The sequence below is a fragment of the Peromyscus maniculatus genome, chromosome 4, assembly GCF_049852395.1.
Source record: "Peromyscus maniculatus bairdii isolate BWxNUB_F1_BW_parent chromosome 4, HU_Pman_BW_mat_3.1, whole genome shotgun sequence".
NCBI classification, from domain to species: Eukaryota; Metazoa; Chordata; class Mammalia; order Rodentia; family Cricetidae; genus Peromyscus; species Peromyscus maniculatus.
In genome coordinates, this window is record NC_134855.1 from 3,750,073 (window position 1) to 3,778,009 (window position 27,937).

The 27,937-nt window shown below is 44.6% G+C and overlaps 1 protein-coding gene across 5 annotated transcripts in view; it reads right to left on the reverse strand.

Annotated features, from left to right (window-relative positions):
- The window catches only part of Mrrf (mitochondrial ribosome recycling factor), a 60,061-nt gene that overhangs the window by 8,743 nt on the left and 23,381 nt on the right, over window positions 1–27,937 (reverse strand). For 4 of the 5 annotated variants that reach the window (XM_042274777.2, XM_006995281.4, XM_042274776.2 and 1 more), the window contains one exon: window positions 4,587–4,746. The exons of the other annotated variant lie outside the window; for it this stretch is intronic. In XM_042274777.2, coding sequence (XP_042130711.1) covers window positions 4,587–4,746 — 160 coding nt within the window. The remainder of the gene's footprint in view (window positions 1–4,586; window positions 4,747–27,937) is intronic. 5 annotated transcript variants of the gene reach the window in all.

Here is a 27,937-nt window from a genome sequence, read left to right on the forward strand (position 1 = left end):
AATGAGTCTGAGGACAGCCTGGGCTACATAAGGAGTACCAGGCCAACCAGGACTACATAGAAAGGTACTGTCTCATAAAAACAAAAACTCAGTCTAATGTTAGAATCTAGTAAAAGGTAAAATAAGCTGGTGTGGTGGTGCATACCTATAATCCCAGCACTCAGAAGGCTGGGGAAAGAGGCCATGGGTTTGAGTCTCACCTCAGATACAGAAAAGAAATCATGCATGTATGTTTGAGAAGAGACAAACCACACACTTGAAGTGATTTTAGAAAGATATATTGAGAACCTGACAAACAACACATTTCTGGACTAGAGGCAGAGCCCAATGGTAGAGCATTTACAAAGCATATGCAGGGCTCTGAGTCCAATCCCCAACAGTGAGGAGAAAACACACAAGCAAACCAGTGCATTTCTCTTGCCAGTGATCTCCAGTTGGCATGTTCTTCCTCAAGAAAACACAAAGATTCATAAAGAAGATAGTCACTGTAACCTCTGTAACCTCACTAATACAATTTTTTTAATTTTAAAATAAGTTTTATAAAATAAAAATATCTACAAGCAAGAACTTCTAAAAGATAATTTTGCATATGGGCACAAGATGAACTACTTAGCAATCATGAGAAGTGGTCATTTGCAAAAATTTTTCAAACACAAACAGTGCCTTTATTAACAAATGAAAAATTAAACCTTGGCTCAAAAGTTTACATATACTGTACATCCTCAATATTGTTTAAAACTATGTGTTGAAAAAAAGAAAAGGACCATTTCAACATGCTGAGAGATACCTCTGTATTTATGGGATGATTCTCTTCCACATGTTAAACAGTCTTCACATTCTACATTTTCTTTATATTACTTTGATAATTAGGAACAAAGAAAAATTTAAATTGTTAAAGCAACAATCAGTCAGCAGCTTTATTACATAAAGCAAAGCAAAAACTAAAGCAACAGCAGAAACTCCTTTGGTGCCATCCACACAGAGAAAGGAACACGCTGTAGAGTGCACAGGGCTGCCTCCATTATGTTGTTACCCAAACTTCAACTACACAACTGTAAGAGACGTTAACAAGACGGAACTGATGTCAAGACCATGACAAGGTGTGCACTAAGATGCTGGTCACTCTACTCTACTGAGTAAGGGGCTGTCTTCACTCTGTCTCACAGGAACCAGGCAGTTTAGTATCAAAGGACAAAGACTTTTCACTTAGGAAGCACTAGAAAGAAAGGACAAGCTGAAAAGGGTGGGAAGCCAGTGGTCGTGAGGGAAGACTTCTGTCAAGGTCTCTGTCAAGTGTGTTTGAACAAGAGCACAGATTATCTGATCATTCTTCAAGGAGCAAGGACTCTGCACTCTAAGGCAGACTCCAACTTGTTGAATGAGGGATCTGACAGCTTGGAAGTCCACAGCCTACTACCAGGAAGCAACATGAGGGCCAAGTGTCCACTGAAGAGATGGATCCCTAGGGTACCAAGGAGGAGCAGGCTTTGAGCCCTGATCAGTGCTCAGAGACGGACAGCCTGATCTATGACTGGCCCTCTGAGCGAAGACAGGAGAGCAGAAAGACAGCAAGAGGGGACACTTGAGACTTAAATGCTAGGCATCCCAATGGCACCTTCTAGCATTCCAGGAGCCCTTTCAAGGGAGAAATTACCAAACTCTTTTGACAGGAAAAACAGACCCCAAGCGTCAAGCAATTTCTCCAAGGTCATGGAACATCAGCTGCAGAATGGCTTTTCCTTTTGTACTGCCAGCTTTTGGTTCTTTCATAGTATACTTTTGCAGAAACTATCAGAAAACATTTTAAAAATACACTTTCAAAGCCGGAGAGATGGATCAGCAGTTAAAAGCACTTCCTGCTCTTCCAGAGGATCCAAGTTCAGTTCCCAATATCCACATGAGGTGCTTTAGCTACCTGTAATTCCACTCCAGGGAATCTGACATCTTCTTCTGGACTTTGCAGGTACTTGCACTCACCTATATATCCCCCACATAAACACACATGTATACATAATGTAAAAAATCTTTTAAAAACACCATTCTAGGCAATATACTGAATCAGAAGATGTAGGAACAATGCTCAGGAACCAAACTTCCCCTAGGTGATTGCTGGCTGACCTACAACCAGAATGCTAACTGCTGGTCCAACACGAGGGCAGCGACTCACTCCACGCCTCCTGCAGGCCCCAACAGCTCTCCTGCTCTGCTTGCTTCTTCTTTCATGCTCCATCCTACCCCATCTTTCTTCAGCTTTCCTAAGATGATGCTTTCATCATGAACACAGCAGCTCTGAGGCCTACCAAACACTTGGTATGACATTACTCATTTCAGCTCCTAAATCCTGATAAATTCCCTTCTTGCCTCCATCTCGCCACCTACAGTGTTCTCTACCTGGCCACCACAGTTACTTTTCCTAGGCACACATGTGATCTTATTGTCTGAAAAATGAGAACTTTCAAGAAAAAAATTCCTGGGCACCACTCCAGATTCATTGACTTAGTATCTTGGAGCAGGCTTCAGATACTTGCCTAGGGGGTGGGTACAAGTGCACACGTGTGTGCATAAGTGTAAAGACCATGTGCTTTTTTTTTCCCCCTCTTATTTTATTTTATAATACCATTCAGTTCTACATATCAGCCACGGATTCCCTTGTTCTCCCCACTCCTGGCCCCCTCCCCTTCCCCCCAGCCCACCCTCCATTCCCACCTCCTCCAGGGCAAAGCCTCCCCCGAGGACTGAGATCAACCTGGTAGACTCAGTCCAGGCAGGTCCAGTCCCCTCCTCCCAGATTGAGCCAAGTGTCCCTGCATAGGCCCCAGGTTTCAAACAGCCAACTCATGCAATTAGCACAGGACCTGGTACCACTGCCTAGATGCCTCCCAAACAGATCAAGCCAATCGACTGTCTCACCTATTCAGAGGGCCTGATCCAGTTGGAGGCCCCTCAGCCTTTGGTTCATAGTTCATGTGTTTCCATTCGTTTGGCTATTTGTCCCTGTGCTTTATCCAACCTTGGTTTCAACAATTCTCGCTCATATAAACCCTCCTCTTTCTCGATAATTAGACTCCCAGAGCTCCACCCAGGGCCTAGCCAGACCATGTGCTTTTATCAATCACTCTCCATCTTGGGTTTTGGGTCAGGGTCTAGTGGGATTTTATCTCTAGCAACCCACTGAGTCTATTTAATGAGCAAAGGAATTTATTTGTGGGTTAACTCACAAGACAGAATAAAGGCATTTGTCACAGGATCTTGGAAGGGCAAGGCATGGTCCAATGCTGTCTCTGGTGAGCTCTGCCCTGGTCCATTCCAGCATCCAAAAGCATGAGGTATCGAAGAGAGCACGCATATGTGCATCCTAGGTCTTAAGGGTCCCTTAGCAGCCACATCCAAGAGGCATGTACCTCAAGGTCATAGGCAGGTGTAACAGTTACCTGCGATGCTTCATGGCTCAAAGACCCACCCACTACAAGGGTCTCTCACTGAACCTGGAGCTCACCTTTAGCTAGAATGTCTGGCTAGTGAGCCCCAGGGTTCCTCCTATCTCCGCCCCCTCCAATCCCTATGCTGGGGTTACAGGCAATCACCTCCATGATCAGCTTTGCATGTGGGTTCTGAGGGATCTAATTTAAGTCCTTGTTCTTGCACAGCAAACATGTTACTGAATTTTGAGTCATCTCCCTAATTCCTAGACATCTTCATTTTCCTAAGAGTAAATTATTATTCATCAAATGTTCACACACACCTTCAGACCTCTATGCAGTTAAGTATATACTTCTCAGCAGCAATGCTATCTGGTTTGGCTCATGTAACAAGCTCAGCCAATGAGAAGGGGCAAGAGCAAGTCCTTAAAATGAGCCAGATGTACAGCCAATGTGGAAACACTCTGGACATTGTTCACATTCAAATTCCTCACCTGGTATATAAGACCTTTTATGATGTGGCCACTCTGTTTCCTCACTCATTGCCTTGACCCATCCTAGGATTAAACCCTGCTGACCCAAGTAGAAAATGTTCTTTTACATGACCACCCTTCTGCACATGCTGGTCTGGTCTACCTGGTCTCTGTCCTTTCATCACTTCACTCCAGGAGCATAGCATTCAGCACACAGAAAACACAGCTGCTCACTCCTCTGCAGTCAGAAAGCTAGACAGCAAGGCAAGCAGCCCTAGGTCTGGGTCCCATCTCTCCCATCAGCAAGAGTTGGATGGAACCGGTTCCCAGATTTCCCTGGACCAGGTCTCCTCACCCTCCTCTTACAGTGCTGCTGAGCTGCTGTTTCAGCAATGCGGACTGAACCAGGCCCTTGGCTATTCTTCCAGCCTCTAACTCAGTTTCGTAGTAATGAGGGAAAATGAAGTAAAGTGTCCAGCACAGAGCCGAGCACACAAACAAGGATCAAGAGCCTCTTATCCTCTCAGTGGATCCGTCCAGGGTCTAGCATAGGCTAGACTTAGAACAGAGACTTGGTGTTGATGGTGTGGATAAAGTGACCAGAGGCACTCTGTTTTGCTGTCCTTGCTTCAGACATGAGTACAAAGACTCCTTGGGTCAGATACATAAATACTGCATCTGTTGGCAACTGTACCTGTTTCTCTATGAGCCTGATGGTGTCCTCTGAGGTTTTGTCCTTTGATTTCTTCAGCTTATTCATTGCGTTAGTGCGAACCTTCCGTAAATTTTCTTTGGCCTTGTTGGTGTTCTGTTTGGCCAGTTTCACCAGCATTTCTCTGTGTTCCCTGGTTACTCTGAAAAGAAGACACACACACACACACACACAAATTTGAACACACTATTCTTTCTAGTAAGACACTGACCTCTAGCCAAGAATTTAACACTCCTCTGTTCACTAGCTCAACAATCTACAGCCTTGACCTATCAGCTGATGACCTGACTCCTGACAGATACCAATGCACATGCTTAGTTCCTGATGAGTTATCTGGTAAAAGCAAGTAAAAGACATTACAGAACAGATAGGCTAGGTAGATCCGGAGTCAAAATTCAACCATGCTACTTACAAGATGCAGACTTGTCTTCTAAAACCCCCCAGCTGTCTAACGGGAATCAAAGGGGTGGGAGGAACTAAGATGATCATGTGACTCACTTACCATTGGCCCTGACACATTTTAAATGTTCAATAAAAGAAACCAATCAGCCACAATTAGCTTTCCATTCCACAGCAATGTAAATGGGGGACACTCAGAAATAACACTATTGCTAAACTCTACATCACCCAACCGTCATCATCCTCATCATTATAACACTCAGGATCATCTCAAAACTAACCTTCACTATCCTGATCACTATGACAAAATACTTAGGAATCACCTCAAAACCAAGAGATAGCACGAGTCCCCCTGTAACGCATAACAACTGCAGCACCAGTTGACTTAGAAAGCACCTTTGAAAGTATCCAGCATCTTACAAGGGCTTGGTAAATGCTATCAGCCTGTTATTGTTTCCTTTGTGTGTGGCCCTGGCTGCCCTGGAACTCACTCTGTAGACCATGCTGGTCTGAAACTCAGAGACCTGCCTGCCTCTGCCTTCTGAGTGCTGGGATTAAAGGTGTGTGCCACTCAGATAAATGTCAGTTTTTGTTATCAGCATCTTCATCATCATGACATTGAGCATAACCCGTGAAGAAAGGCATTTTACCGCACACAGCAGTTACTATCTCACATTTCATCATCATGACAACACAGCAGCACAGCACAGCATAAATGTGCTGCCTTCCTTTCTCCATCTTGCACACACTGAGTGCCAGGAGCTGAGGTAATGGATTTGGATGAAGACAATAGACCTTCATCCCGCTCCTATGGAACTTAGCTAAAGAGAGGCAAAAAGATAGTCATCAGAGTGTGAGAAGTACTGTGGTAACCGAAGTAGGAAAAGAAAGGGGCCATACGTAACTGGATGTCAACATGCAGAAGATTGCAAATAGATCCATATCTGTCACCATGCACAAAACTCAAGTCCAAGTGGATAAAAGACCTCAACATAAATCCAGTTACACTGAACTTGATAGAAGAGAAAGTAGGAAGTAGTCTTGAATGCATTGGCACAGGAGACCACTTCCTAAATATAACACCAGTAGCACAGACACTGAGAGCGACAATTAATAAATGGGACCTCCTGAAACTGAGAAGCTTTTGTAGAGGAAAGGACACAGTCAATAAGATAAAATGACAGCCTACAGAATGGGAAAAGATCTTCCCCAACCCCACATCTGACAGAGGGCTGATCTCCAAAATATATAAAGAACTCAAAAAGCTAGACTTAAAAATACTGAACAATCCAATTAAAAAATGGGCTACAGAGTTTAACAGAGAATTCTCAACAGAAGAATCTCAAATGGCTGAAAGGCATTTAAGGAATTGCTCAACATCCTTAGTCATCAGGGAAATGCAAATCAAAACAATTCTGACACCTGTCAGAATGGCTACAATCAAAAACACTGGAGACAGTTTATGTTGGAGAGGATGTGGAGCAAGGGGAACACTCCTCCACTGTTAGTGGGAATGCAAACTTGTACAGCCACTCTGGAAATCAGTACGGCGGTTTCTCAGAAAATTGGGAATACGTCTTCCTCAAGACCCAGTTATACCACTCTTGGGCATATACCCAAGGAATGCTCAATCTTACCACAAGGACACATGCTCAACTATATTCATATCAGCATTATTTGTAATAGCCAGAACCTGGAAACAACCTAGATGCCCCTCAACTGAAGAATGGATAAAGAAAATGTGGCAAATATACACAATGGAGTACTACTCAGCAGTTAAAAAAAATCATGAAATTTGCAGGCAAATGGATGGAACTAGAAAATACCATCTTGAGTGAAGTAACCCAGACTCAGAAGGACAAACATAGTATATACTCATTCATAAGTGGATACTACATGGAGGGAAGGGATGGCCAGACTGTAACCCACAACTCCAGAAAGGCTAGCTAACAGGGAAAGACCCTAGGAGGGACACATGGATGACCCTGCGAAGGAAAAGTGGATGAGATCTACATAAGCGGACTGGGTGTGTGTGTGTGGGGGGGGTGACAGAGGGTGAGGAGTGGGGGATGAGAACATAGGGAAATGGGAAGGTCAACCTGGAACAGGGACAGAGTGGGAGGGCAGGGAGGAAGATACCATGATAGATGAGGACATCATGGGAATAGGAAGAGGCAGGGTTCTGGGGAGGCTCTCAGGTATCCACAAGGATGACCCCACCTTGATCTGCTGACAGTGGTCCAGAGGATGCCTGGACCAGTCTACTCTAGTGACCAGTCTAGTGAATACCCTAATGGTCATCATAGAGCCCTTGTCCAGTGACTGATGGAGGCAGATGCAGAGATCCACAGCCAGGCACCAGGCACCAGGCTGAGCTCCAGGAATCCAACTGATGAGAGAGAAGAGGGATTCTGCAGGAGAGGGACGTCGAGATCATGATGGGAGGACGTGCAGAGATGACCAGCCACACTAGTGGAAGCCCATGAATTGTGGACTGGTGACTGTGGAGCCCCCATGGGACTGGACTAGGCCCTCTGGATACAGAAGACAGTTGTTTGGCTCGAACTGTTTGGGGAGCACCCAGGCAGGGGGATCGGGATCTGTCCCTGGTCTATAGGCAGGCTTCTGGGAATCTGGTGCCTGCGGGGTGATGCCTTACACAGCCTTTGTGCAGTGGGAAGGAGCTTGGACCTGCCTAGGCTCAGTGTGCTGGGCTCTGCTGACTCTACATGGGAGACCTCAATTTGGGGGATGTGGGTGGCTCGGGAAAGAGGGCTGGTGGTGGGGAAGGGAGGAAGGGGGATCTGTGGATGGTATGTGGAATGACTAGAAAATTTCTTAATAAAGAAAAATTAAAAATGAAAAAGAAAGAAAGAAAGAAAGAAAAGGAAGGAAGGAAAGAAGGAAGGAAGGAAGGAAGGAAGGAAGGAAGGAAGGAAGAAAGAAAGAAAGAAAGAAAGAAAGAAAGAAAGAAAGAAAGAAAGGAAGGAAGGAAGGAAGGAAGGAAGGAAGGAAGGAAGGAAGGAAGGAAGGAAGGAAGGAAGAGGGGCGACAGAGGAGCAGCTAAGCCCAAAAGACATTCCTCGAGAAATGACTTCTAAATGTAGCAGGTGATAAGGTCCACTCACCACTACTCAGGACTCTTGCTCATAGGCACAAGCAGAAACACATGTTCCTACCCTGAAATTAGACTGCAAAACTTGCATGATCTAAGGAAATGTGAGTAAAAATGTTGGGTATCATCTCGGGGCAGAAGCTTCCAGAGGCCACATTTGTTTCCCTGGGTCATAGTACAAGCTGAGATAGAATGTCCATCAGCTCAGGATGACTATGAAAAATAGTACCTAACACGTGGTTTGAGAAATGCATGTCTATTGTTACAATCCATGGTGAAGTGTTATAAACCATGGTGACTGGGGACTTCTTGTTACTGCAGCATAATCCACACTATCCTAACTAATATACCTCACTTAACCTGAAGAATAAGTTCAAGTTTCTAGTGCTGGCAGAACAAGAAGGATTTCCAAGAAAAAGCATGTATAAAAGCTTTGAGGTACAAGAAAATCATGTTTCATTTGACCCAGAAAGAGCAGATAAGAACAAATGGAGTAACGAGAGCTGAGGCTTGAAAGCTATATCCTGGATGGTCTTATTAGATCATGAACCCTGTCCTAGTCAGGTTACTATTGCTGTGATGAAACACCACAACCAAAAGCCACATGGGAGGAAAGGCTTTATTTGGCTTACACTTCAGCATCACTGTTCATCACTGAAGGAGTTCAGGACAGGAACTCAAACAGGGCAGGATCCTGGCACAAGGGGCTGATTCAGACACTATGGAGGGATGCTGCTTACTGGCTTGCTCAGCCTGCCTTCTTATGGAACAGGACCACAAATCCAGGGATGGCACCACCCACAATGGGCTGGGCCTTCCCCTATCAATCATTAATTAAAATGCCCCCAGCTTGCCTATAGCCTGATCAATTCTCTGCCCTGAAGTGGTTATCACTGCAATGCTTCCTGACCCCTCAGATCAACAATCCTGAGTGAGTTGAGTCAGCACAGTCCCAAGTTCTAGGCATAGCAATGGTGACTCAGTGGCAGAACCCTCCCAAGTTCTGGGTACATGCTCAGTGTGTACTGGCAAAGGTGTATGTTCAATATTTCATGGCATCTACATATCCTTTTCTCCCATGACAAAAAGAATTTTAAGAAAAGCCAACCTCTGAAGACAAAGCAGACAGTTGAGTTAGGTGACCTCGCTAATCCCCTCCAAATCCCTCCTCAAATTAAGAGTTCCATTTTTCCTAAAGAAGAAACTGAGTCTCAGATGTTAAGTGACTGGCCCACTGGCTTGAGTGACAGAACTGGGATTCAGACCTAGATCTCTCTGGCCTGTATCCTTGTAATCTATTTCAAATAAATCACGAACTTTTGCTTCCAGGCAGAAAGCTTCCAAAGTCGTAATATGAAGCTTGGGATTGAAAAGGACAAAACCACCATGTCAGGAGTTTAGGGATTTGAATCTGATCTTGTTACTTTTATGGTTTTTAATTCACTGCACAAAAATCATGCTGACATGTTTAGGTCTCTTTTTTGTTTTGCCAAAGCATATGTCAGTATAAGGAAGGAACAGGAAAATTAAAACTTGATCCACTGGTTCAAAAAACCTAATCCTGCTGAAAAACTAGGAGGGGCAGAAGAGAAACGAAGCTAACCTTCTAAAGGAAGGTTTAGGAAGAAATCTCTTAAATTTCTCCAAAAAGATCTTGAAGTACTTCAATCTTGTGTTTTATACATAATTTGCAATAGGTATCTGACTATTGAGAAACCTTTAATAAAGAAAGCTAACTAACTTTTCACTGCTTTGTTTATATTTCAAATAGAAGAAAAAAGCCATGCATTTTGAAAAACATAAATTGGGATTCAAAAAGCCTCAAGAATAAAAGGCTATCTAAAAAAATGAAATCATTATATGTAATGTAGCCTTAATACAATCTATTATTTTACATAAATGTTATTACCACCAACTAATATCAGTTTCTAACAGTGTATAACTATTACTGATATTGTCAAAAAACATGTTTTAGGATTCAAATACACAGCCAACTGTCAAAAAATATATTAGGAGGCCGGGCGTTGGTGGCGCACGCCTTTAATACCAGCATTCAGGAAGCAGAGCCAGGCGGATCTCTGTGAGTTCGAGGCCAGCCTGGTCTACAGAGTGAGTTCTAGGACAGGCACCAAAACTACACAGAGAAACCCTGTCTCGAAGGAAATAGAGTAAGAATGGGGAGAGAGGTGAGAAGAGCTAGATACTGGGCACAGAAAGGCCCAACAGGAAGAAGGGCAGATGCACTGGTGGATACTGAGCTTGTACTGCACAGTAAATATGAGAACAGACACCTAGGGCAACGGCAAAGCACTGGTTTTGAAGTCAGACCCATTGTATTACCATCTGTGTCAGCAGAAGACAGTCATCCGTGAGAAAGCTACTTAATCAAAGAAGACGAAAGGAAATCTCACAGAGTGGTTCAGAGAAGCAGGTACAGCAGACAGAATGTTCCAACAGAGAAAGCAGCACATAGTAGTCTCAAATACATGATAGTGTTTATGGATGTCTTAATCAAACACATTTAATTGCTTCCTCATGAAGCAACAAGAGCACATCTGTTTTAGAAAAAGAAACATACCACATTATATTATGGAAATGTCCTAATCCCTTTCTAGTCCAGTGATTAATACATCTGATCCTCTGCAGCTCACATTCATGGGGCTTGGTACTCATGTTTGTGTTCCAGGCGCCTGAATGTCCACTCTAAATTGTGCCCATTTGCTTCTCAAGCAATGGCTGAGTCCCTTAACCCCATGCCAGATCCTGTGCTGGCTGACACACTTGATAGGAGAGGGATACAAGTCTTTTCCCAGAGACTGAAAAAAGGCAGTGTGACCAGAGTGGAGAAAGCAGGAGGTAAGGATGTCCACAGCGAGGAGGCTGACAGGTGCAAAACCACACAAGCACTCCAATGACATACTGAGTTATGTGTGTGTGCAATGGGATGTTATCCAGCCTTCAAGAGGAATGTGATACTGATACATGTACACATGGATAAATCCAAGTGAAACAACCCCAAAAGAAGGACACATGTTGCATGACTCCATCTCTATAAGCTTTCTAGAATGGTCAGAGTCAGAGGGGCAGAAAGCAGAATGGTTCCCAGGAACTATGCATGTATAACTTTTTGATATATACAATTTCAGCTTTACAAGATGAAAAGCAGTGACACTTAAACTGACAGAGTTTTTAATGTTTATTTTATCAAAAAAATTATTTTTGAGACAGGGTTTCTCTGTGTAGCTTTGGCTGTCCCTAGAACTTGCTCTGTAGATCAGGCTGGCCTCGAACTCAGAGATCTGCCTGTCTCTGCTCCTCTGGGATTCAAGGCATGCACCACCACTACCTGGCTCATTTTTTTTTGTTTTGTTTTGTTTTGTTTTAAGGGGAAGAGTACTAGTAGATTCTTCTATAAACAATGTGACACACCACAAAAGAGGCTCAGGAGGTAAAGGAAACCCAACTAGACTGGTATTTGTATGGAGAGCAGTGTGCACACCCTCTCTAAGCAGAGGAAGACTGTGCAGAAGCCCCTGGGCAGAGAGAGGGAAGTGGAGGCCCACCCCGCAGCAGCTTCTTGGCTGGGGGATGAAGACAGCAGCCTTTTCCGCTATGGTCACAGAGTCCGCCCAGCACCATACAGGAGTTTTGGCTGAGCCGGCAGGGTCATACTTTGTTTGCACAAACTCTGCCAAACAGGTCTTCCAGTAACATCCTGGTGGGGGCCTTCCTGCAGAATTCCTTGAGCATGTTCCCATGAACAATAAGCAGAGGGCATGCCCCGTTGGTAACCAACACACAGAAAAACCCACTGGCTGAAACGATACTTCCCATTGTTGCTACCAAACAGGACACATGTACAACGCTATACACCACCCAGGGAAATCCCTGCAGAGTTGGGTCATTACAGCAAAACCCACTTATGATGTCTTTGGTCACTTAAAAAGTAGCACCAAACACAGAAAGATGAGCTTGTCCTAGGGCTCTGCCACTTGCTAGCTTCCAAACTTTGAATGTTCTATGCAACCCCTCCAAACTCAGTTTCCTCGTGTTTAGAACAGTATGGCTACGAAGAGGAGGCAAGGATGAAATGAAATGATGGGTGGCAAGGGCCTGGCACCCTGCCAGCACATATGCACTGCAGGAGCACTACACAGGGCGGCTACACTAATTATTCTAACCACAGAATCTCCAAGACTTAGGGACAATGGGATGTGAGTGGTGAGGGAGAAAACACTTGAAACGGATTTGGTTCCTTAAAGCTTTTGTTCATGGAGTAGATGGAGAACAGCAAAGGATAAGAAGGACAGAGGGCCAAGCCTGGTGCTCAACCTGTAATCTTGATTACCTGGGAGGCTAACTCGTGGGTTGCCACGTTCAAGACCTTCCTGGACTATACAGAGGGAGTTCAAGGCTTGTCTGGGCAACTTTGTGAGACCCTGTCTCAACACAAAAAGTAGAAAGAGGGCTGGGATATAGCTCAATGGTGGGGCACTGGTCTAGCATGTGGGAGGTCCTGGGCTCAGTACTCAAGTACTACCAAGAAAGGAAAATAATAGAAGAGAGGGCAGCAACAGGCAATGGGCTGTAGAGGCCACGACTTCTGCTCCAATAGCAGGGGGTAGCAAGCTAAGAAGGCAGCTGCATTCCAGGGAACAGCATATCAAAACACATCTGACAGTTCCAAAGAGAAAGCTTGCCACCCTGTCACTGGGCAGCTAGGAGACATCCCCCTAGCAGGAGCACAGACCCACAGTCAGCAGTCGACACATGCCCTGCTTTTTTTTTTTTTTTTTTTTTTTTTTTTTTTTTTTTTCTAGCAGGAGCTGCTCGATGCTTTGGGGCTGAGAGTCCTGAAGAAAATGTTTGCACAGCCCAGCTCGATTTCTTATGTTTCTACGTACTCTCTCCACCCCTCCCATTAACCCATCTTACATACATTAACATCTCACAAAGACATCAGACCAAAGAGAATCAGACATTTGGGAAGGCTTCCTACCACCTATGCTAATTTTAATTCCACCTAAGGACGCAACCGGCCACATGCTTCCAAAGGACTGTACACTGACTGAAGTTCAGGTAAGCGGGGCAGGAAGAAAAAGGATGAGTCCCAATGCCAACTGCCAGCTGCATGGTCTCTCTTACATTATCCATCTTCTCTTCACTCAGCTAGAAAGACCAGAACCCAAGCCCTGGACTAAGTGGCCAGAACCCTTGCTGAGGCTTCCACACACATGAATGAACACAAATCTGGCGGACAAATGAGAGCTGACCTCTAACCTCTGCTCTGCCACCAACAGTCTGAGTAACCACGGACACTGGCTTTTTCTCTCTGAGCTGCAGCCATCATCTATGTGGTGGAGCTCTTGAGGCAGGTCTGAAGACACTGGCAGTGTTTGAGGCCCAGGTCTTCTGTGTCTAAGTCTGTCTCAGTTTCCCTGTTTGTCAAACACGTCTAATTTTACTTATTAACTGGATTATTTGAGAGAATTAAGTAAGTCAATAAATGTGATGGTACACAGTGACATACTCATAAACATTATTTGCTACTGCTTTCTCCCCTTTTAAATACAGGACTGGGAAAGGGTTAGGTTAAGTGCTGCCTCTTGGTCATTAAGATGGCTCAGCTGGTAAATGCACTTATTGCCAAGCCTGACAACCTGAGTGTGATTCCTAGAACCACATGACACAAGGAGAGAACCAACTCTCCAAAGTTTTCTTCTGACCGCCACACATGGGCTGTAGCACACACACTGGAAGCAACCTAAGTAAATGTCTTAAAAATATTGTCTTCTACAAAGAACAAATGGTAGATGCTGGTTAGAGAAGCATATGTAGGCACTAAACTATTTTAAGTTCTCAATAACAGAGAACAAATAATGGAGTTCTAGGATCAATTAGTGGGAAGCACCTGTCAAGCACGTGCAAAGCCCACCTCCACACCTACCACCAAAGGGAAAGGAAGCAAAGGTCCCACCTTCTCCTGAAGAAGAGCACAGCACGGCAGCTGAAGCTTAGGCTCTGGAGAAAGGTGACCCTTTCCTTCACTTACTGACGGGGTGACACTAGGCACAGAGAACCAAAGAACTTCCTTCCTCTGTGACAAAATGGGGATGATAACCTAAGGCCCCCCAAAGGGTTATTAGGGATGTGTTACATGATACACCATAGCACCAGAGGAGCAGGGTGCACACAGTAGGTGCTCACACTCAAACACTGGTCCTATTATTACATACTTACTACATGCTAAGCCCTGTTCCTTGGGCTAGGGATACATCATAAATGAATAAAATGGACAAAGCTCTTCCTCTTTCTTCTCAAAGCACTCATACTCCAGCAAAGGAGAGACAGACAGTAAATAAATACAAACTGGCATAAGTGTGTGAAGAAAATAAAGCAAGACAGAGATGTATGGAGGACCTTGTTATCTGTGGTATGGTGACATACTGCTCAACTCTATCTGCCTCATCATCTGACTCTAACATCTTTTCTGCTGCAGAAAGAATAATATCTCCAGGGCACTTTCCAAGTGCCCGGCTCTAAGCCGATGCACGCTGTGTGTACTAACCTGGTGATCGTCACAACACTCCAGTGGCCTTAGTGTCATACCTGGGATTATAGGTTATAAAGCTGAGACTCACAGATGAGCAGCAGATCTGAGTTCCTGCTGGACCTGGAATATGAGGCCAACATGGTCTGAGTGCTGAATTTCATGCCTTATGCTACAGCCTCATTGTTGGTTGGTCAAATCCAGCAGCTATGCTTACAAGTGCACTGTACATAAGACCTGCTTACATATGGAACAGGAAGAGACAGCTGGCTGGACTTGCCTGAAGAATGAACGGTCCTGCAAGGAATGGTAGATAGAGCAGAGTGGCTCAAGGGAAGAGTATCCGCCATCACTAAGCACAGTTGGACGCCGCTAAGCCCCTTTCAAGATTACCGCAGTCTATATACACGGGGGCTGTGTAATGAAATGGCTTTACCAACACTTCCTAGAATGTGCCCATCATGTACACTACCCCTGTAACAAGATCTATAAAATGGAACAATAGATAACATAGTTAGACTGTGAGCTCCGGAAGCAGATGGGTTCCAATCTGAAAAAATGGCTCTTCCACTTCCTAATCTGTGACCTTGGGCAGTTGTCTCAGCTTCCCACCCGTCTCCTCATTTATACTACAGTCACTTCAAAAGGGTGTGTCTAGGCAGCTGGAGAAAAAGCGAGACAACTATGAAAAGATGTGTGCAAAATAATAAAGCAAACTGTGGTAGTGCAGATATTTGATCCCATTTACATAAACTAAGCACAAATGTTCCTCGATTTATGATGGGACATGTCCAGAGGAACTCATCATAAACTAAAGTAACCTAAGTGGAAAAGCACTGCTCACACACCTAACCTTCCAGGCTATGCAGCAGGGCAGTCAGCACTCTTTCCTGTGACCAAGTGGCTGGAGCCACGACTCACCATCCTTACAGGGTTGCTGTGAAACGACTGTACTCTGCATTACTAGACTCCGAGAAAAAATTCAAGATTCAAAGTATGTTTCCACTAAATTAATTCTCTCTCTCTCTCTCTCTCTCTCTCTCTCTCTCTCTCTCTCTCTCTCTCTCTCTCTCTCACTCACACACACACACACACACACACACGTGTGTGCTCTCTCTCTCTCTCTCACACACACACACACACACACACACGTGTGCGCGCTCTCTCTCTCTCTCTCACACACACACACACACACACACACACACACACACACACACACACACACTCACTGATGGCATCCTTTCCTGTCCCACTGCTGTCAGACCCGCATTGCAATCGAACAGTCTCACTGACTCCTGCCCCTCTCTCCTTCACTCCATAGGAGTCTCCCAGTCATTCTTCACAAGGGTAAATGCTGTGATTATTTTGTCTTGCACACAAAGAAAGTAGGGCTCAGAGAACTGGAATATCTTGCCCAAGGACGCAGCATGTTTTTATTGGTTTTCTTAGGGTTGTCCTCCAGCTCTGTCATGGCTTTCCCTGGCTCCATAGCAATTTCCCTCTCCATCCAACCCAGCTGGGGACCATCCTAATCACCTCACCCAACCTGTTATCATAGGAACATTTCCTGGAGAAACTGTGTATCCAAGTATGGGGAAATGTTGCACGAATTCTAATTGGTCTTACTAGTAAAAACCCGGAGTCAGATAACAGGGTGAAAGTTAAAAGATCAGAAAAGCAGAGCAGCCATTCACTAGTTCTTTTTTTATTACTATTAAGAAAATTTTTTATTCATTTTACATACCAATCACAGATCCTCCTCTTCCCTCCTCCCGCCCCTCCAGCCACTAGTTCTTACCTCTATGAAATCCTCAGCCTGAAAGAGACCTTAGATCCTGTCTCTTCCCGCATTATATTCCTCTCTCTGCCCAGCCATATCACTTCTTGTCTCCACCTCCCTAGTGCTGGGATTAAAGGCATGAAATCCCAAGTGCTGGAATCAAAGGTTTGTGCCACCACTGCCTGGCTGTTTCTCTTTTAAACTGGATCAATCTTGTGTAGCCCAGTGTGGCCCTGAACTCCAGATCTTCCTGCTTCCTCCTCCCAAATGCTGGGATTAAAGGTGTGTGCCACCACTGCCTGGCCTCTGTGGCAAAGTAGTGGCTGGCTTTTCCCTCTGGTATTGAGGCAAGCTTTATTTGTACAGTATACACAAAACACCACCACAGGGAAATGTTGAAGTCAGCCTGAGGGAATGTTAGCTGAGATCTCTTGTGATCTCGGTGTTAATACTCTGACCCGCCCCTTGGGGCCAGCCTGCATCCTGATGTTTAAGGAAAACTCAGCCCCTTTCTCTCTCTCTCTCCCTCCACTCCCAGGAGGTGTGCACCCCTCGACCCCTCTCTCTCTGTCCCCCTCCCTCTCTTCTTTCCTATCTTCTCTTCGTCTCTATTATAATAAACCACATCTGTTCAGATGCAGCCTTTGGGTTGTGAAGGTCCACCTGCCACCCCACCACCATGCCCGAAACAACGGGCGGGTTGCCTGCCAGCCCACCACTGCATCTGCCTAGCATGCCAGCATGTTTCCCTGTATGCACGGGATAACCTTGGGGTCTCCCCGTGTAATATGTCATAACACTTGGGGACTCCCTGGTCTGATTGTACTGGGCATTCTGTTTTGATCACCTTAGAACTTTGGTATGGGGGAAGAAGCCAGCAAGACATCAGCTCTACCATCCAACATGTACAGAGGAAGAGGGAGCTAATGACAGCAAATATCCAATGATGAGCCTTAGATGTAAGTAAGTTTGTTGCAACTCTGTGGGTTTGGTCCCGGATTTAACATGAGTTTTGCAACTCTGGGAAGAGGTAGCCTGACCACTTGGGAGTCAGGCGATGGCTGGAGCTGTGATGAGACAGCAGCCCTGGAGAGTGAGATGTCCCAGACACCTGGAGCTGCTTATGACAACCCTGACAGTTGGTGCTGCAAAGAGACAGCTCAGCCTTGGAAGGGAAGTTTTTCTGACTGCTCAGGAGAGTCAGGCCTAGAACTGCTAGGAGCTCTGCGGGGAAAGGTATCCTGACTGTTCATGTGAGCTAGGCTATACCTGGTGTGGAGGGGGATGGTTTCCCACAGGATATAGCAACCCTGCTCTTCTCCTGGAGAGCCGCTACAACTGAACTTTGCTCAGCCCCCACTTAAGGGGGCTTCCCAGCAGCAGAGCTCTGCTTCTCAGGCCTAAGATGTTGCTTCTTTTGCTTCACTCTGCAAAAAGGGAAGCCCCTGCAGAAATGTAGCAAACCTCCAGCTAGAGAGAAAGGTGTTACTTTTTCAGCTTTTTCTTGCTCTGTCCACTGAGGGACATCTCAGCAAGGATCCTCTGTACACCTGTGAAAGAAGATCTTCACACCCAAAACTGTTTTGAGAGATTTATTTGGGAAGGAGGGGTCCAGGAGAGTAGCTGCCTCTACCAGGGTGGAGAGAATAGTTTTTTTTTAACTGACCAGGCAGGGCAATTTATATAGGATGTCTTGGGGCGGAGTCAACCAGTGATTGGTTAGTTTCACAAGTCAGTTGGCCAGGGGCAGAGATGGCTCTGATCTGACTGAGCCAAACTGTGTTTCTCTCTGCCCTGATCTGAGCCATCTTTCCCTAGTTCTGGGCTCCAGGGTCAGGGTAGGTTTCTTTAGCCAGCCCCTTTTCCCTACATTAGGGGGAACAGATCACTGGTTTGGAAGTGTCAAGGATAGCCAGAATCTCTGCCTTTACCAGAAACATAAAGCCAATTTACACCCGACTTTATCTGGATATACCTTCCAAAGGGTCTTGTTCACTGTAATTCATAATCAAAGAATAAACCAAGTGCTTATTAACAATCAAACTACAATGCTCCTGAAAAACTTAAATTCCAAGATAATTACAACATAATGACTCAACTCCTCACATCCCTAAAAGTAGAGCCAAAAAAGAAAAAAGCCATGAACATGTGTCTGGGAGATGGGTTAGTTCAGAAGAGCAAAGAAAGTGCTAATGACTAGAAGAGAATCTGTGAACAAAAAGAAAAGTAGCCTTGATTTGACTCCCAATAACCAGGATTTAAAAAAAAAAAAAAGCTGTGTCCAAGAATTGCTTAACCAGGAGAATTAATTCAAACACCACAAGACAAGGAATTAAATGTATTAAGTACCTGTGACAAGCCTCAAGGAAGAAGTCACACATATAATATCTGATTATTCCTTAAAATCGCTGGTACTTAATCTTGTTATACTGATAAGGAGACCAAATTCAAAAAGTTAAGCACTTCCTAGGGTCTTGTGGGAGGTACACATACCACTGTGACTGCCCTCCCCAGGACTGGCTTTGAGGGGCAAAGATGCCCACAGCTTCTAGCTCCCACAGTGTCAACCCTCCATGACATTTGACTGAGATCATTCCCAAACAGACTCCCTGGCTATTCCTAGACAATAACCAATCATTCCTGGCACAGGACTGACTAACTAACACAGGCCTCCTCCAGGGATGGGCTCTGCCCAGGATCACCCAGCAGCCTGGCTGGGACTTCTCTTAGCTGTACTATAGGAAGTATCCTTCCTAACCTTTATCCTTGCCTTTTTCTCAGACCCGTTGTCAGATCTGGGCTGCCTCCTTCTCCCCTGTCTCTCACAGGTGTCCCTGAACATCTCACACATCTAATCCTGTCTTGGTATCTGTTTCTTGGCGAATCCAAGCTGCTATTTTCCCATGTCAGAGCAACTGGGGAGAGAGTTCATGGATAGAACATTTGCCTAGCATATGCAAAGCTCTGTTCAGTCCCCATTCCTGGGAAAAAGCAGTGCTGGCTGAGGGTCAAGGGTAAAACCTAAGCCTTCATGCATGTTAGGTAAATGCTCTACCGTGAGCTTAACAAACCAAGTTTTCCTGTTAAAATGTTTTATTACATTTTTATTTACTTATCTGTGTGTTGGGGGCTGGTATACATATGCCATAGCTCATGAGTGCAGGTGAGAGGACAACTTTCCACTATGAGGATCCAGATGATGAAACTCACGCTGTCAGGCTTGCCAGCTGAGTCACCTCCCTGGCCCCAACATTAAAACTAATCCAGAATCCATTGTCACCAACACCAAACCAAGGCCATCCCTGGGTTAGAACAGCAGCCAGTGTGAGTCTAAGGAAATTTGTCACTGCCCTCTTCAAAATCCTTAACCGTTTCTTTTCATTCTAAGTAGAAGCCAAAATCCTCATCACAGTTAGTGAAAATCTTAAGGACCTCAGCTTCCTCGCTGCACTCCGATACCACCCCCTAGCTCTCTTCCCTAACCTACTTGCTACAGCCACAAAACTTCATGCTGTTTCTCAAACATCCAAGTCAGCCTCCCTCAGGGCCCTTACACTTGGGGTTCCTCTGCTTCAGAGTTAGATACGGGGGCACTTTGCCCTCCCACGAGCTTCAGTTCTCTGCTGTCTTCTCTGAAGACAGCCATGAATGTCCTCAACACTGAATCACCAACCTCATTAGATCCATGCATGGCGTCCTGTTCCTTCACTGCCTCACTTTTATGCAGGAGAGAGAACAAATCATTTTCCTTCATAGCGCCCTTCTCTCCTTCTGTATGAGTTACTGACCATCTCCTCATATGTATGGTGTATGGCTTTGTCTAGCCTGCTGTCTACTTTACCCTCAGTGTCTACAACTATGCTTGCATATAGAACATACTCAGCAAATACCTTTTGATTAAGTTAATGAATGTCCAGGACACACTTTCTATTTATGGGGGGTGACGGGGGCAGCTAAAACCCAAAACCAAAAAACCAAACCCTTCCACACTCTTATAAAAGTAGATGGTGGCTGTCTGGTATCAGAGAAGGAGGAGACAGCGATGGGTGGGAGGTGACCTGCCAAGAGGGAGATGGGAAATAAAATCTACTCTATATCTTGAATGGAATGGTAGTTACAGGGACATATACATTTGTCTAAACTCACCATCATGTACATTTGACTTTTTTTTTAGATGAACTTACCATTGTGTACACTTGATTTTTATTTATTTACTTATTTTTAAGACAGGGTCTCACTATGTAGCTCTGGCTAGCCTGAAGATCACTATGTAGATCAGGCTACCCTTGAATTCACAGAGATCTGTCTGCCTATGCCTCCTGAATGCTGTGATTAAAGGTATGGACCACCAGACCCGGCATATACACATAAAATGTGTTCATCTTACTAAACTTGAGTTATACCTCTAGAGTTAAATAGTTTCTGAAGTATTATACTCCAGACTGCCCAACTAAAGCACTGCATATAAACCCACTGTCAGATTGTGTCTCTTGATTTGAGCTTTGAAAATCTTGGTATACTTGTTTTTTTAAGATTGATTTACTTTTATTTTATGGATATGAGTGTTTTTCTTGCATGTATGCCCATGCTTGATGTCCACAGAGACCATAATAGTACATTGGATCTCTTAAAACTGGAGTTGCAGAGAGTTGTTAGCTACCATGTGGGTGCTGGGAGCTCAATCTGGGTCCTCTGCAAGAACAGAAAATGCTTTTAACTATCCATCTCTCCAAGCCCTAGAAATAGTTTATTCTACATAGTTTGTATTATTATGGTGAAGAAGAATGGCTCCCACAGGCTCACAGGCTTGAGTGTTTTGACCCTAGTTAGTGGACTCTTTCGGAAGGATTAGGAGGCGTGGCCATGCTGGAGTAGGTGTGTCACTGGGAGTGGGCTTTTAGATTTCAAAAGCCCACACTAGGCCCAGTCTCTTTCTGCCTGCAGATCAAGATGTAGCTATCAGCTACTGCTCCATTGATCATGCCTGCCTGCTGCCATGTTCCCCACCATGATGATCAAACTTCTGAAACTGTAAGCAAGCCCCCCAATTAAATGCTTTCTTTTATAAGTTGCCTTGCTTATGCTATCTCTTCATAGCAATAAAACAGTAACTAAGATGATTATATAATTAAATTTTAAAATAGCGATCACTGGACCCTTTACTATGAAAACAAGCAAATGTAAAATAGAAGGCACCCTTAAAAGTATACAGATGCAAGAATATAAATCTGATGTGAAATTGCCCCAAATCTGGATCCTTTTTAATTCTGCTTGTCCTAGCTAATGAACCTGAACAAACTCTCGAAGGTTTACAGTGCTTATGCATAAGAACAGGGAAGAGCAGAATGAAATGATGCAAACAAAGAGCACACATCGTCACCTTCCGTGCAGTGAGCCAGAGGAGGCATCAAATACTAGAGAGGTTTCTCCAAGGACAACAGCAGGTTTGGTTCTGTGGAACAATGGAGGGGTCACCCAGGTAAGCTGCAGATGGCCCTGAAACACCCACATCTCTAAGCAACTGGGCACTGCAGTGATGCTGCAAATACACAATCAAGCAGCAAGAGCAATGCCAGGCCCCACACTCCACATTCACTTCTTTCCCCATCCCCAACTTCCCTACCTCTCTGCTCTCAGCAGGACCTGGAGTAAAGTTGTAAAATTTACAGGAACTAAAACACAGTTAAGAGGCTGGAGAAACGGCCCAGCAGTTAAAAACACTGGTCACTCTTGCAGGGGACTCAGGAAGGCTAATCACTGTCCATATGGTGGCTCATAGCCACCATAACTCCAGTTCCAGGGGAATCTGACACCCTCTTCTGATCTCAATGGGCACCAGTGACACATGCTGTACACATGTATATATATAGGCAAAACACTCTCATGACTAAACTAAACTGAACAAATCTGTTTTAAAAAGCTACCAAAAGAAAAACAATTTAAAACAAGATATCTGGAATTTGGAAACTAGTTAATGCTAAATACATTAAAATACAAGCACTGAACCTTTAAGAATAAGGAAGCAGGTGGTGGTGGTGCCAGCCTTTAATCCTTGCACTTAAGAGATAGAGGAAGGCAGATCTCTATGAGTTCAAGGCCAGCCTGGTCTACAGAGTGAGTTCAGGACAGCTGGAGCTACACAGAGACACCCTGTCTCAAAAACAAAACAAAAGAATATGGAATAAACCAGGTAGTGCACGTAGGATCAAACATTCAGAGTTGTTTTAGCTACCAAGTGTGGGGTTAGCTACATGAGACCTTTTCTTGATAAGAATAAGAAATCTTCATAGAAAACATGGACACACTGCTTCATTCGGGGAGAAAACAGTACCAAAGCTATTTTCTGAAAAACAATATGGTATTTTCCTACAGCCACCAAGTATAATTGGTGCACACCTTTAATCCCAGCACTCAAGAGGCAGAGTCAGGCAGAGTCAGGAGATGGAGACCAGCCTGGTCTACACTATGTAGCTGATGCTACATAGTGAGACACTGTTTCAAAACAAACCAAACAACCCTGGCCACAGAGCTGATCTCCAATCGACAACAAAAACAGAAAAGGACTGCTCTGCTTTTGGCCTGACCTCCTCCAAGGGACTTACCTTCTCCTTCCTTCTCACAGAACAGAGAATTATGAGCTCAGTAAACTCATTTTCAAAGAACTAAGACTCACAGCAGTGAGGTAGAAGCTCAGAGCAGCTGCAGAGAATTATAGTTGGACAACCAGAGTCAGGGCAAAGGCAAACATGCAGATGATCCTGAGGTACAAGAGTCACAAATGGCCAGAAAAGACAAATTTCCCTATAACTAAACTTGCAATTTCATAAACAGAAACGGATCTTAGAGATTTCTTCTTCTTATTCTCTTGTATTTCCCAAACTTGCCTTGGGGTGTGTGTGTGTGTGTGTGTGTGTGTGTGTGTGTGTGTGTGTGTGTGTGTGTGTGTGTCTGCCAATGACTTGCTGTGATACCCAGAGCCAGAGCTCTTCTTCTTATTCTCTTGTATTTCCCAAACTTGCCTTGGGGTGTGTGTGTGTGTGTGTGTGTGTGTGTGTGTGTGTGTGTGTGTGTGTGTGTGTGTGTGTGTCTGCCAATGACTTGCTGTGATACCCAGAGCCAGAGCTACAGCCTTTGACTCTGTCCTTATCCCTAGAGGGGATGATGCCCTGACCTGCTTGTGAAAGGGAATGAAGGAGACAGCAGCGTTTGATACCATCAAGTGGGTTTGACCCTGCATCAATAGCTCCAAGTACATTATCACATTATCTCCCAATGACCACATACATAATTCCCATGAATTTAATTTTACAGATGAACTTTCCAAGATTCAGAGGTGAAAGAGCTGCTACTGTCATTCAGTCAAAAAGAAGAGCTGGATCCCAATTCAGTATATATGTGGTGGCGGGGTTTAACTCTAACCACTGCGCTCTTCTGCTTCCCTGTGTATCAGGCACTTGGAAGCTCCTGGCAGAGTGGTACCCACTTCTTCGCTCCTTATTATTTACTGTTTACAGAAGTAACAGTGTATGTGGTTTCTTTAAAGAGATCCCGCTATTTATTGTCTCTCTTCATCTCATGAAATCTCTATCGTTGTATACTCTTTCACCTGCTTTACAAATAATAAACTTAAACACAACAGTCTGCTGGAGCCACATGGGAGTCACTGACAAAACCTAATGAAAACTCTGGTCCTTTTACTTTAAAATAAACTTTTATCCCCTCACATGACACAGCCTCCATAATAAAGAACAGACTGTTCATTTTTTATCTGGAAAACTACCAAACGCATAATTCAGTAAGGGGCCTCATGACCCTACCACCTTGTCAAGGAGAAGAAAGTATATAAAAAATGAGGTTTGCAGGAGCAGAGGGTTTTGGTCTGTCAACTTTCTCTTGGATTACATCCATTAGCCAAGATAAAATAATGTAAAAACTAATGTAACGAACCCCACATCTTTGAAAACACAAGTTAAACACACCGACCCTTCAAACTCACATGCGACACACCAAGGGCAACTGTTAACTCCAGTGGGGTTGCAGAGATGTGTGTTGTGTCGATCCGAGCTTTCAAATGAAAATCTGACAAGCCTTCGGGCTGCTCTGAAAGAACCCAAGTCAACAGTGTACATCAGCAGCACAAGCTCACAGTGTTGCAAAATGAGGGGACTGCAAAGGGACCTGCAGACTGAGCACAGCCCTTTGATCTGGTCCATGAGGAAGACAAAGAAACGTGAAGTGGCCTGCAAGACTACGGACAGGAGATTACGAACCAAAGAATGAAGATGCTGCCTACAACCTAGTCCTCTTTTACTATGTAAAAACAATTTTTAAGTTTCTTTTATTTTTACTTACACGTATGTGTGTTTATTCTGTAGTCATATGCCAAATGTGTGGGTACTCAATGAGGTGAGAAGAGGGGGTCAGGCAGTTGTAAGATGTCTGAGAAGGTGCTAGGAACTGAACCTGGGTCCTCTGGAAGAACAGAAAGCACTCCTAGCTGCCGAGTCACCTCTCCAGGCCCTCCATTTGTAAATCTTGCTTCTGATAGTCATAATTACTTTCAGCACTTTCCAGAATTATTCATCTGAACAGAAAATAACAGAAAAACTCATGATTCTCAAATCCTGCCAGCCAATACTGGTCATGTGATCATGGGCGATCTCTATTTCTCAGGGCTTCAGGGCTTTTTGTTTGTATTGTGGGTCGCAGTAGTTTTCCCAGTAAGCTGGAGGTAATACAAACAAGGAGCCTGACAAATGTCCTAGGAGCAAACATAAGGTCTCTGTGTCCCTAGCAGAGCCCAGTATACATACATGCTCAGAAGATACTTCCCAAGCAAACATGTACTGAACTTGAACCCAAGTCCTTATGGCGTTCAACACAAGGTTATGTCCAGTTCACAAGATTTCAGAGCAGAGTGTTAATTTAGTTTTATACAGTATCAAGAACACAGCCATTTCCCTGGCCATACAGCACATAAAAGTTCAGTCGAGGAAGGTCTTCCTTTCCTCAGTGTTATGGCTGGTTCTCACAGCTGAGTGTGGTGGTGCACATCTGCACTCACAGTACTCTGAAGGCTGAGGCAGGATGATCTCAAAAACCTAGCTATGTAGTAAGACTTCATCATGAAAAAAAAAATCTTGATGCTATGATACTTTGTAACCAAGGAAACATGGGCAGCACTAGTTTACCTCTTAGAGCCTAAACTTTCCTCATTGGAAAAATGACGTTAAAAGGGTCATATAACAAGTGAAGCAATTCCTACAAAGAAGCACGGGAGGACAGGTGACACAGAAGGAACCCCAGCCATTCTATTTCCTCTCGTTACTGGAAGATGTCATTCATGTGCTTACATCGTTTGAATGTCCCTTCCTTCCTGAAGCTTGCTTCCATAAAGCCCCCAAATTTCTACTTTTATAAAGAAGATTTTTTAAAAATTCTCTGTATGTGTGACTGTCTGCATGAGTTAGTTCATGTGGCATATGCTCACAGGCCTGTGGCAGTCTGAATGAGAATGGTCCTCATGCTGTGCACATTTGGTCCCTGGTTGGTGGGACAGTGGAAGGATTCAGAGGTGTGGCCTTGTTAGAGGAGGTGTGGGTTGTTTTTGAGGTTACACAAAAGGCTCTGCCACCCTACTCTACACTCTGATTCCTGCTTGTGAGCGCTCACCTGCTATCCAGTGCCACCATGCTCCTGCCACAACGGAACAGGTCCCTGCCTCTCTGGAACCATCCGCCCATGTAGAGACTGCCTTAGTCATGGTGCTTTGTTACAGCAATAGTAACTGAGACAATGCCAGAGGGCATATCAGATCTCTCGGAACTAGGGATAAACAGTTGTAAGCTGCCTAATGTAGGTGCCAGACACTGAAGTCTGGTCCTCTGCAAGAGCAGTAAGTGCTCTTACCTGCTGAGCCACCCTGCCAGCCCTCCTCCAGCTCTTTGCCTTACCATTACCAGAGCTTATTATATCTGCTCAACTATCAGATGAGTTCCAGAGGAACAAGGAGTTTTGTTGCTTTGTTTACTGCTGTACCCCAATAATTAGGAAAGGACCTGGCCTACAGTTAGTATTTAATAAATATTTGTTGAATGGCCAGACGAAGTGACCCAGTGTGGGGCACTGTGTAGGAACGGGGCTTAGTTCTGCTGTGTAACCACGGGTCATGTCTCACTTGGATGCCATGACTCTACTGCTCTTTATATGTCCACTTCGTCCCCTAAATTTCTCGTTAATCAGAGACACTCCAAAGTCCCTGTCTCGTTACCATTAGAAGAAATCCCAGTTCCTCTCATGGCCGTGAAGCCTCCACCATCAGTACTTGAGGTGGTACTGTGTTCCCCAAAATATTGTACACCCTAATAAACTTATCTGGGGTCAGAGAACAGAACAGCCACTAGATATAGAGGCCAGAAAATGGTGGCACACATCTCTTTAATCCTAGCATTCCAGAGGCTGAAATCCATCTGGATCTCTGTGAGTTCAAGGCCACAATGGAAACAGCCTGGCATGGTGACACCTTTAATCCCAGGAAGTGATAGCAGAAAGCAGAAAGGTATTTAAGGCGTGAGGACGAGGAACTAGAGCTGGTTAAGCTTTTAGGCTTCTGAGCAGCAGTTCAGCTGAGAGGCATCCAGTTTGAGGAAACAGGACCAGCTGAGGAATTGGCGAGGTGAGGTAGCTGTGGCTTGTTCTGCTTCTTTGATCTTCCAGCATTCACCCCAATTCCTGGCTCCAGGTTTGTTTTTATTAATAAGACTAAGATTCGTGCTACAAGTACTAGTCCAGCCCTTGCTCTCACTGCCTTCTTGAGCTTCAGCACACCAGCTGCTTTTCTTTTACTCAAACATGTCACCATCTTGTGGGTTCTTTATTTTGAGGAAGAGTTTCGGTGTGTAGGCCAGGCTGGCCCTTGAAGTTGTGATCCTTCTGACTCTACTTCCCAAGTATTATCTTTTCTTTTTAAAAAAATGTAGCTTATTATTGGGAGTTGCTGCCACGGCCCATGTGTGGAGGCCAGGGGATAACTGTGTAGAGGCACAGTTCTCTCTTTTCACCGGTATATGGGCTTCGGGGATCAAACGCATTGTCAGGCTTCTAGGGCAAGGATTTTACCCACTGAGCCATCTCATGAGCCCTGTCTTCTCTTTCTAAATTTAGGAACAAAGATCTATTCTAATTCACTTAAAAATCCATTAAAAACATAACAAAAACCACTACTCGGGACTTATGCCTTTAATTCTTCAATTACCAAAGAGGAATGTAAAAATCCCGACAGGGGACGTGGGGTCAGAGCTGACAAGTGTCAAGCTGCTTGCTGAGCTGAAGCCTTTGTGCTTGCCACTCACCCTTCTTGGAGTGGTTCCTCCAGGCTGATGATTCCGCCTCATCATCTTCTCTCAGCAGAAACGTTAACTCCTTAAACGACATCCCCACGATAAAGCTGCCCTTCCCACTATCACGCCCGTCAATCACTCCCTCTTGAA